Source organism: Scyliorhinus torazame, chromosome 2, assembly GCF_047496885.1.
Source record: "Scyliorhinus torazame isolate Kashiwa2021f chromosome 2, sScyTor2.1, whole genome shotgun sequence".
NCBI lineage: Eukaryota > Metazoa > Chordata > Chondrichthyes > Carcharhiniformes > Scyliorhinidae > Scyliorhinus > Scyliorhinus torazame.
In genome coordinates, this window is record NC_092708.1 from 138794655 (window position 1) to 138805964 (window position 11310).

Genomic DNA, 11310 nt, shown 5'->3' on the forward strand with positions numbered 1-11310 from the left:
TTCGTGAAAATTATTTTTTTTATTATAAAATAGAAATGATTTAAAATAACTTCACTATATACAGCCTGCAAGAAAGATTTATGGAAGATATGACATGTCCAAAAGCATGATAAATATCTCCCGAAATTAGGCTAAATAGGTGTCTCATAAGCAACAAAGTCATGAATCAAACTCGAAATTTATAGTCTATTCAGTGTTGTTTACAATGCATAATGGTGTAAAGGTTCTGCTGAAAGCATTTTCAGTGCCTGTCAGCTGGGAGTTGAGTGTTTTATACTTTCTAATATCCATGAAAATAAGACAGAACTGTTTTTCTTTGTGAATGTGTGGTGCGCTGTTGTATTGACACACAGGGTTTCAATGCTTCTAAGCAGGAATCAATCTTACCCTGAAATATTTTGTCTGTGTTTGTAGTGCAGAGTTTGTACTGTTCTGGTGCATTGCTCAGTAGAAAGCGTGAAGTTTTTTTCACCCCATTAAACTGGAAGTTTGCGGATTAATTTTGCCTTTACAATAACACAGGGGGGAAAATATATCTGCATGCTTATTGGAAAGATCAAACAATTAAATATCAGGGGAACTATAACAAGGCATGACTGGGAACAGCAAACTGTTACAATATTTTATTTCTGACATTGGTGTGTGTAGAAGATGGCTAAAACTGAAGTCCAGAACGGAAAACAAATGATGCCAACCAATCGTAGAACAAAACCACAATCGGTTCGGATTACGGTGAATTGGCTTAAATGTAAAATCGAATTACTCGGACCTAATTCAGCTCATAAACTGAGTTGTGTTAAATTATGTCTGTCGACTTTTCACCGTATACCAAAGTCAATGATGGTGCCTTGTGCTATCTTAATTAAATGTTATCCTGTAATGCACTGTGTACACACAGTAACTGGGTTCTTACCCCAAGCAAATTATTGTCAACGACTAACTATACTGTTCGCCCTGGGAATTATACTTTGAATACGCTGCAAATGTACAAGTGGATTTAGCTCTGTAGGACAAATGAGTTGTTTGCCTTTATATTTAATCAAAGCAGTCGGTAACACAAGGAGTCCTGTATCTGCACACCGCCCCCACCACCACTAACCCCTCCCCCCATCGCCCCACTCCCAAATGCTCGTTGGCTCAAATTCTTGGACAAAGTTGCTCAAATAATGTTGTTGAGTCTTGGTTGCTTCAGCAGATAGCTTCACTGGTGTGTTATTGAGCAAATGGGGGGGGGGGGGGGGGGGGACATTTGTTTTGTCTTTTGAATTATGTATTTTTTAATTAAAAGGTCGGCATGGAGCTTTTTGCAGCCTCATCTATTTTAGCTGGTAATTAAAAGGAGAATATGGGTTATAGGTAACGGGCAAATAATTTGAAAGAAAAAGTAAATACGAATTTAAAATACCTATGCATGATTTTTTCCATGTTTCATAATATTACGGATTGGAAACTGCAAGCCACAAGATTGGAAGTGTTAGTAACTGAACTAACTTGTTTTGGACACATTGAGCACACTGAAATTAAATGCTATAATTTACAAAGGTAGGTTTGGAGGTTACAAACAAAGCAGAGCGGAGTCACTGGTTAAAACGCAACGTGTTTCTGTATTTGCAAATCTGTAGTGAATTCACTTGTTCAGTACAATGCCGAGTCAAATGATTTTCAAAGAATTATTTATTTAATATTTCATAAAACATAACATTTTAAAACTAATTTAAATGCAAGCATTGCTCCTTATCTTTCTATCACACAATCATCTTGCAGTTCGTACATTTTCTCTGTTGCTAATTGTAGATATAATTGGATAAGGCTGATTAAACAAGCGACCAAATAACATTGGTATGTTTATATCCAGTGTTTGTTTTACAAGTGCTGTTGGTCTTGCCTATTTGCCCATATCATGGCCTTAAACTGAGCAATTGTATGGCATCATCAGATCTGACATGCAACAATTCTGTTTGGGGGGGCTATACAATCTTGGCCTTGAGACATCAACTAGACCAGAACATTCTGATCCTTACACACTCCAGACCCTTGTTCAGACATTCTTTCAATGAAATATGTGACCACAGTCTCAGGGTTGCGTAACCTAGAAACGCAATAAATGTGTACCGTCGGATTAATAGCAGCTCGTCAAATTCACTCCCCAGCCTATTCTGAGGCAGTCTTCACAAACGAGGACAGTGCAGGAATTCGATGCTGCTTTCTTTCTTACAACACTAATAATCGTGCAAAAAGGACAAAAAAGACAAAAGTTATAGAATAGCTAAATTTCATAGTCGTTATGAGGACATACGTGCAATAGTGCAATTTTCTTGTACCGCTCCAAGAATGCAGACTTTTCTATTTATATTGTCCCGAGGACTTTCCGTGCAAAACAAAAATGTTTACTGACGTGCTGGCTTTGCATTCCTGCTTCTGTTCCTCTGCTTCGACGCGACTGCTGTGTCTCTAGGCTGGAGGCGCTTCTCTCTGTTTGGTTGGCCGCTTCGGCCCTTCCTCCTATCCTGGCGGAGCTTCTGGTCCCAGTTCTGAGATTCACAAAATATCATCTTAATTCACACGCCACTCACTTCGTCTTTACACATGCGAAATTAGAAGCTCAATCAGAATGAGGTTTTCAAAACTTCCTCAACACGCCTCTCCAATTGCTATCATAACCTTAACAGATCTGTGCATCTGTAGAGAGAGAACAAAGCTAACGTTTCGAGCCTGGGTGACCCTTTGTCAAAGCTGAAGAGAACTGGAAATGGGGTCAGATTTATAATTTGTAAATTATATATACTTTATAAATCTGACCCTATTTCCAGTTCTCTCCAGCTTTGAGAGAGTCATCCAGACTCGAAACATGAGCTCTGTTCCCTCTCCACAGATGCTGTCAGATCTGTTGAGATTGTCCAGTATTTTCTGTTTTTGTTTCAAATTCCCGCATTCTCAGTAATTTGCTTTTATTATCATAACCTTTCGTTGAATTAACAAAGCAACAATCAAGATAATTAGACGGTATTAAAGCGTGTCTGCAGCGACAGCAGGAACCGCTGGGGCTAGTGAGCAGGTCAGGCAGACATGTTTGGAGACAGGGACAGAGTGAAGGATTCTGTGGATGCTGTCTCGCTGCACCGATGTTGCCCCAGCTGCTGAATATCTCCAGCGTTTTCTGTGTTAAAATGTCAGATTTCTAGAAAGTTTTGAGGGGGGGGGGGCTTTTTTTTTTTACCTTGATTCTTTTCCCAAGTCGATCTTTCCATTTCACAGCTATGGAACCCTCCACCAAAAGTAACCTAGGCAGAGAGGGAGCAGAAAGAAGGCATTAGGCCTGAGCAGCTGGCTGTCAGCTCTGGACAGTCGGTGTGACCGCGCCGATATAGCATGTGTACCTCGCCCTCTCCTCATCCTCGTAGCCCAGGATTACATACTCCTCGTTCGTCTTGATTTCGGGACACAGGCAGGCCGAGCTCGTGTGAAGAGTCACCGTTTCCTTGGGGATATTCACCAGGGAAGATTTCAGAACATCTTTCACCTCCACTGTGGTGGCCACGTCGTGACATTTATTCCTCACTTCTTTCACTTTGGCGCGGATGACTGGTCGAGGTTCCCAATTTAGACAACAACATAAAAAATAAGGTTTACTTGCGCGCGGAGAACACAGTATACTGATTTAACCTCAACAATTATCGGGGGAAGTGGGTGTTTGGGACATGTTTCACCATTCTATCCTGTATGCGGCGCTTTCATGCAGAAAGCTCCATGTAACGCCAGCCCTCTGTGAAGCTCTGTCCATACGAAACCCTGAGTTGTTGCCCAGCTGACTGAATGTTGCAGCAGGGTCAGGCATGCTTCTGATGTTATCTCTTCCACCCTCCCACAGTCTCCCCAGCAATAAAGCGAGGCGTTTACATAGTCACGGATGAAAATAATCTTCCTCAAATATCATGTATCTAATAATGTTATTCCAACATGCCAGTGGAGTTTGTGTTTTAATATATCCGATGGCATCACCCCACATGTGAATAGTGATCTTATTAGTTCACATCACACTTTGTTTTAAATGAACAAAACGCGGATGACCCATTTGTCAAAAAGTCTATATTTTTCTCTAAACTGTAGCAAACATAGTTTCCGAACAATCGCTCTCATGGATGCTAAACCCAAACCAACTCTATTCGGATCGATAAAGGAACTCGACTCACGGTCAAACAAGCTACAGGCACCTCAAGTGTCATCTGTTCTCACAGAGAAAACTAAATAGGACGCTTACCGTAATTGTAGTTATTCTTCAGGTAAACTTTCTGAGTGAGTTTCACTGCTGGGCATTTGCAGCTGTCTGAAGAGGAAGCAGAGTTATGAGGTGAGCTTTCTCTCAAGTGCTTCGGGCTTCAGACTGCTGTAGTTAGCAGCAGCTAGACTAGCAATCCAGAGGTGAATGAAATGAAATGAAAATCGCTTATTGTCACAAGTAGGCTTCAAATGAAGTTACTGTGAAAAGCCCCTAGTCGCCACATTCCGGCGCCTGTTCGGGGAGGCTGGTACGGGAATTGAACCGTGCTGCTGGCCTGCCTTGGTCTGCTTTAAAAGCCAGCTATTTAGCCCAGTGTGCTAAACCAGCCCCTTGCTGGTGCTACTCTTGCTGTAGTTAGCAGTAATTAGACTAGCAATCCAGAGGCTCTAACTACTCTTGCTGTAGTTAGCAGTAACTAGACTAGCAATCCAGAGGCTCTAACTACTCTTGATGTAGTTAGCAGTAACTAGATCAGCAATCCAGAGGCTCTAACTACTCTTGCTGTAGTTAGCAGTAACTAGACTAGCAATCCAGAGGCTCAGACTACTCTTTCAGTGGTTAGCAGTAACTAGACTAGCAATCCAGAGGCTCAGGCTACTCTTTCAGTGGTTAGCAGTAACTAGACTAGCAATCCAGAGGCTCAGACTACTCTTTCAGTGGTTAGCAGTAACTAGACTAGCAATCCAGAGGCTCAGGCTACTCTTTCAGTGGTTAGCAGCAACCAGACTAGCAATCCAGAGGCGCTACTCTTGCTGTAGTTAGCTGTAGCTAGACTAGCAATCTAGAGGCTCTAACTACTCTTGCTGTAGTTAGCAGGAACAAGACTAGCAATCCAGAGGTGAAAAATGCTGCTGCTCCAGCAGTTACCAGTAGCTAGACTAGCAATCTAGAGGCTCAGACTAGTGCTGCTGTAGTTACCAGTAAATATACTAGCAATCCAGAGGCTCAGACTAGTGCTGCTGTAGTTACCAGTAGCTAGACTAGCAATCCAGAGGCTTAAACTAGTACTGCTGTAGTTACCAGTAGCTAGACTAACAATCCAGAGGCTCAGGCTACTGCTCCTGCAGTTACCAGTAACTATACTAGAAATCCAGAGGCTCCAACTAGTGCTGCTGTAGTTACCAGTAGCTAGACTAGCAATCCAGAGGCTTAGACTAGTGCTGCTGTAGTTACCAGTAGCTAGACTAGCAATCCAGAGGCACAGGCTACTGCTCCTGCAGTTACCAGTAACTATACTAGCAATCCAGTGGCTCAGACTAGTGCTGCTGTAGTTACCAGGAACTAGATTAGCAATACAGATGTGCAGATGCCTGCTGCTCCTGCAGTACCAGGAGCTAAACTAGCAACCCAGAGTCTGAGACCCTGCTACCGTAGTTACCGGTAGCTAATTTAGCAATCCAGAGGCACAGGCGCCTGCTGCTGTAGTTACCACTACCCTCTATGGAGGCAGATCGACTCAGCAGCCAGTGCCTGCAGTGAGTGAGAAATCAACACTGGCCCCAACAATCTCGTGTTTAACATCTTCATTAAATATTGTGCATTCTGCCTGACCTAAAACTTTTATCATGAGCATCTAACGTCTGCTTTATTGAAATGCAGGAAAAGTGATAGTGGGTTTATCTATATTCTCACAGTAACTACACTGTGGTTGCACCCTCGGTGCCCACACACCCCTCAGCAGACTACATCACACCGTTCACCCCCCACTCTCAGAGCAACTCTCTCCTTTGGCCCCCGTTAAATAAACTAACCAGAATTAGTGATTAAAGCAAGCACTGTTAGTAACATTCCAAAATATGTTGAATAAGTGTTAATGCCCCTCTTCCAGACCCAATATTTCCCCAGCCCCTCCCCAGTTTAAGGCATTTTCCCAATTGCCCTCTAATTCACACAGTCCCTCGACGCTGACACCCATGTACAGCTCCTATCTATTCTTGCTAGCTGCTTAATTCTCACCCCTTCACAGAGGCACAGTGTGCTGCAGGCAGGAAGCAATGATTTATTGGGAGGCCAGAATTTCCCAGTTCCAGCTTCGAGGCTGTTTCTGGAACATAACAGCAGCGCCATGTACCAGCAACAGGACCAGGAAGATCAGTAAATGGGAGCTTGGGCCAATAAATCTGCAATTGCACTGCTCCAGCGGCTGAAATGTGTCCACATTAATAAACGTGCATGCATTTCCATAAACATGCGTCTCCCTAGCACTTTTGCTCGGGAAATGTCTTTAATGCTGTGGTCTCATTGAGCCTGGGGTGGACAGTGTTCCTTTTCTAAAGTAGCAGTATTCCAGACCCCATCTGCCCCCGGCCTGTTTCCGTTCCTCCAGCCCGCTATCGAACATAATCTTAAATGGTAATCCAGTGTTGTTTTAATCACTAATCGCCGGAAGTTTATTCCACGGCCGCACAATCCTCATTAAGTGGAAAGGGTAGTGTAAAGGGGAAAGGGTCTTGTATTTAATTCTGGATCTGTCAGACTGATAGTGGACACGGTGGAAAAAGGTGTGAGGGTTGGGCAATTCTTATTCCACTTGATCAAGTTTCAGAGAAATCTAAGACAGACTCCCCTTGCTGACAGGAGAAGCAATCTCGGCGGTGCGACACTGCTGTTGTTCGAAAGATACACTTGCTTCAAGTTTGTGAAGTGCGTTGAAGAATATCACCTCACTCCCACTTAGCCTAGACTCAAAAAGCTGCAGGACTGTATGGAACATGTAACAACCCTGCACCGGTTCAGGCGAAGGTGCAGCTCCTTCTGTGCACATCTGGAGGGTGATATTCAGTAAAGTTGGGCATTATGATGAGGAACAATGTGATGCGTGCCACATCCGTTCCTCATATTGTATACTGAGGGCCTAATGAAGGTGGCCCAGGTAGACGGCCAGTTGCCACAGACTGGGGTTGGGTCGAGGGCATGGATTGGAGAATTGAGTGGTATTGGAGACTGTTCGCGATAGCTTGACACCGGCAGTGGACATCATAAAGTGTCGAACAAAGAATCCCTTTTGACCATGTTGGCAATGCTTGAGAAATAAGTGTTCTTTACAGAAATAAGGAGACACACTAAGCGCAGCTCTCTCGTTGATATTCCCCATTAGGGGAGGGGGCGCGGTGTTCTCCCCGTTTCATTACCCAATGTGTGCTGTGCTGCTTGACAGCCCAGCGGGTTCAAAGCCTCGAAACGTCCTTTTGTGAGTCACTTACTTGATGCTCAGAGAATATGGAGCTTCCCACATCCACGTCCTCCCCTGCCCAGTGATCAACTATCCATTACTTCCCCGCTGTTTTGTGCTTCTTCAATGGTGAAGGGCGCCTCGGAGTTTTAAAGATTCAAGGTATCTTTCATTATGAAGTGCATTTGGCAGCTCTAAGTCGTTGGTTGGGGCTGTCACGCCCCATCCACCAATATGAGAATCATTAAACATTGGTTTGCAGGGAGACACACTTTGGTTCTGCTGTAGTGCTCTTCAACTCCATTCATTACTTTGTAATGTCACTTCCCATAGTATTTGTGAAATGACAATTGCTATGACAGCTGAGGAGCTTTTTGTTTAAATGAAATGTCACACCTTTGGACATACATGTGGAACAAGCGCGCGTTGAAACATCAGCCGGCGGAGGGGATATTGTGCAACTTCTTTACTGACAAACTCGATAGCATTTTAAAAATGACTTACCGCCTCCCAAGTTCCTGCAGTTATTAATGGAAGAATGGATGGAAAGATCTGGAACTGTTTCTTAAAAAAAGACAAAAAATAGCTGAGTTACATTGTTATAATAAATTAGTGTCGAGCTTTTGAGTTTACTGAGAAATTGATATACAGATAGGATGGTCCAAACTGATGGGTGTATTTCTTTTTTTTTGGTAGCATGGAATAAAATTTCGTTTCGTATTTTGTCCTAAACAAAACTAGCACCACATCTTAATCCTGTGCCCGCCCAGTCTCTGAGGGAGAGTTTAGAGAGGTCCTGGGCGCTAATTAAATGTAAATCTCCGCAACCAATGGGCTTCTATTGTCTCCTTGTAACATTTCCAATTCCCTCCGTCCCCAGCATCCTCTGTAAAAAAATACCTTGCTGCTGTTTTGTTGGCTGCCCATGTGGAGAACACTAACACTGTGGCTCCATTCAATGTGCCTGTGCCTATAGAGCTGCCCTCTTAACTTTAACATGCACCGTTACAAGTTGCGGTAACCCTCAGAGCCGCTCAGCCGCTACCCCGCCAGCAATGCGCAAGGAGAGCTGGAAAGTTTCACAAATACTGGCAAATACTTTTAAATCGCCATCCTGCTGCCGCCATATAAAGATGTGAGAGGGAGCCTGCCAGTGTACCGAATCCCTGGGTGTTCTCCCACAACTGGGAAGCACATCCTTCTTGGAACTCACGCGGATGTGCCCGAGAGCTGGCTTGGTGTCACTCCCGAGCAAGCGCATCCGCCGTTCCTGTGCCTCCAGCAGTGTCACACTCACCGGGGGCATCCACTGTCACGATGGCCTCGGGGGAGATGCACACCCCGCGGTCGTACACGGGGAAGTCCTCGCAGGCCAGGTTCTCCGGCCAGCTGTGGTTGTACCTCCTCATGACGGGCTCGCAGCCGTCTCGCGCTCTCTCGCACACCGACTTGCAGGGTTTGATGGGCTCGTGCTGGAAGTCGATGGTGCAGATGGGCGCGTACATGGCGCACAGGAAGAAGAGCAGCACCGGGCTGCAGTTGATGCCCACGAGCCCCTCGTACTGCTCGATGGCCAGCACGGCGTTATCCTGGGTGCTGTGGTGCAGATGGTTCGGCATCTTGGTCATGTTCCAGGGCATTGGTCTGCACATGGGGATCCGGATGGGCTCACAGGCTGCAGCCTCTGCCAGGCGAAGTGGAGACACACTTGCCATCCACAGCAGCACGGAGGAGACTCCAAGGTGACGCATGGTGCAGTCCGCGCTGTCTCCCTCTCACACCACGGTTGCGTGCCTCTCTCGGTGCCCCTGCCCCTGGGCAGTGCTGCCTGTGCAGGGCGAGTGCAGGGCTGGGAACACGAGCCTTGCCTTTCCCGGCGCTGGCAGCTTTTTGCAGATCTCACAAGCTCCCTGTCGCTTCCCTTCCCGCTCCAAACTGAGCAAGACTCGAAGTTTTTAAAAAGAAATCCTTGGCCAAACAGTGCGCCCTCCTTCCCTCAAAGCAGACGTTTAATGTGTGTCTTTAACATCACTCTAACTCCCCCAACAGCAGCCGGGTGGCGCGATGCTCTCTCCTACCCATCTGAGATCACTGAAATGACTGCAAGGTCGGCAGTTTATGATTTTAATCGCCAATAAAATATGTTCCTCCTGCTTTATGGGCGTGTTCAGAGTGTCTCTTTTCCAGGCAGTGAGTGGTTTCTCAGGTCCAGATCCCCGCCAGGCTTCCTGACTGCTTAATGAATGTGCGAATTCACAGAATGAACATTCAACCAGGTTAAAGTGCTGAGCTTGCGGGAAAGTACAACACACAAACACACACATACAGAATGCTGCAGCAATTCATGCTGGTATTTCCTGAAAAGAATTAGTTCGTAGAAACGTTCCGGGCTCAAAAAAAATGAACACCATCTAAAAGCAGAAAATAAGCAAGGACTAAACTCTCGGCTATTTTAAAAGATGGTGACTTCTCCTGTTTTAACCAGAACTTCCCACCCTGCTTGTCCCGCACAGTAAGTGAATATTTGTAGATATGAGCGTGAATGGAAACTCTCATCAAGGCAACGTGAAAATGAAGAGATTTAGAACGGATTGATTGGGAGGGACCAATTATCACATAGTTACCAGGATGGAATCCGTTTATAAAATATAAAATGAGAACCACTGACAACAGAATCGCGCGTTTCCGATTTTACTGCCCACCTTTACAGCATTGTGCACTGTGCTGTCTGCAGAATCAGCTGATGCACCCTCCAAATGAGCTCCTTCACTGGAAGCGGGTACAAAGTTCTCGCCAACATGTGTAAATACACTCCGGCTCTTGCTTAGCATGACCTAAGAGCAGCGGCAAGAGTATAGGCCACTGGGAACAATCCCAAAGCCATCAGTGTATTTCTATTACCTTTTTCTGCTCTGCTCGATTTCCTGTCAATTTTACCGCGAAACACAAGATATGAAATGAAATGAAAAATGAAAATCGCTTATTGTCACAAGTAGGCTTCAAATGAAGTTACTGTGAAAAAACCCTAGTCGCCACATTCCAGCGCCTGTTCGGGGAGGCTGGTACGGGAAAATAGTCCAACAAAATTGAGTTTTCATGGAAAACAATGCGTTTTGCTACAATATGAAAGCGCCCTCCATAATGGTTTTATTTTGTTACCCAGACTCCGTTTTTACATTGTCAAAATCTAATCCTGTGGCGTTACATATCTATGAGATGACACAATTGAGATTAGATTTGTGTGGGTGGTGTAATGCTTATACAATTTGCTCTGGTAACTGCCCTTCTGACGTGACTCACAAACCTTTAGCAGGTCTGGCATTATTAACATTGTAACTTATATATCATAGAATTTACAGGGCAGAAGGAGGCCATTCGGCCCATCGAGTCTGCACCGACTCTTGGAAAGAGCACCCTACCCAAGCCCACACCACCCTATCCCCATAACCCAGTAACCCCACTCAACCAACGCTAAGGGCAATTTTGGACACTAAGGGCAATTTATCACGGCCAATCCACCTAACCTGCACATCTTTGGACTGTGGGAGGAAACCGGAGCACCCGGAGGAAACCCACGCACACACGGGGAGGACGTGCAGACTCCGCACAGACACTGACCCAAGCCGGAATCGAACCTGGGATCCTGGAGCTGTGAAGCAATTGTGCTATCCACTATGCTACCGTGCTGCCCTATATCATTCCTGCCAAACGATTGTTGTCTAATTGCAACGTCCCGTGCACTCAAAGGGCGGCAATGGCTTAAGGATCCACAAACCAAACTATCCACATTATAAGTACCAGGACATAGAACTAAAATAACAATTGTGGACGAAAGTATTTTTAAAGGGGTGTTTGGATA

At 45.1% G+C, this 11310-nt stretch overlaps 1 protein-coding gene across 2 annotated transcripts; it reads right to left on the reverse strand.

The window, feature by feature from the left end:
- Positions 1-1656: 1656 nt before the first annotated feature.
- Positions 1657-9654, reverse strand: frzb (frizzled related protein). 2 transcript variants are annotated; one of them, XM_072477647.1, is made up of 7 exons: positions 8749-9650; positions 7956-8015; positions 4259-4324; positions 3378-3582; positions 3218-3281; positions 2396-2531; positions 1657-2219 (listed from the first exon to the last, which is right to left on the reverse strand). In XM_072477647.1, exons 1-7 carry the CDS (start codon positions 9200-9202, stop codon positions 2212-2214), a joined length of 993 nt encoding a protein of 330 aa, XP_072333748.1. In that variant the 5' UTR covers positions 9203-9650; the 3' UTR covers positions 1657-2211. The 2 variants fall into 2 exon arrangements, with proteins under 2 accessions (XP_072333748.1, XP_072333754.1); XM_072477653.1 differs by having other exon boundaries at positions 1657-2531; positions 7956-8009; positions 8749-9654.
- Between the last annotated feature and the right edge of the window lie 1656 nt (positions 9655-11310).

Coding starts and splice junctions, on each gene's coding strand:
- frzb (XM_072477647.1), bottom strand. CDS start 9,202: ATGCGTCACCTTGGAGTCTCCTCCGTGCTGCTGTGGATGGCAAGTGTG. Junction 8,016..8,748: donor CGTGACAGTGGATGCCCCCG/GTGAGTGTGACA, acceptor TCTTTTTTTAAG/AAACAGTTCCAGATCTTTCC. Junction 3,282..3,377: donor GAGGATGAGGAGAGGGCGAG/GTACACATGCTA, acceptor CTCTCTGCCTAG/GTTACTTTTGGTGGAGGGTT.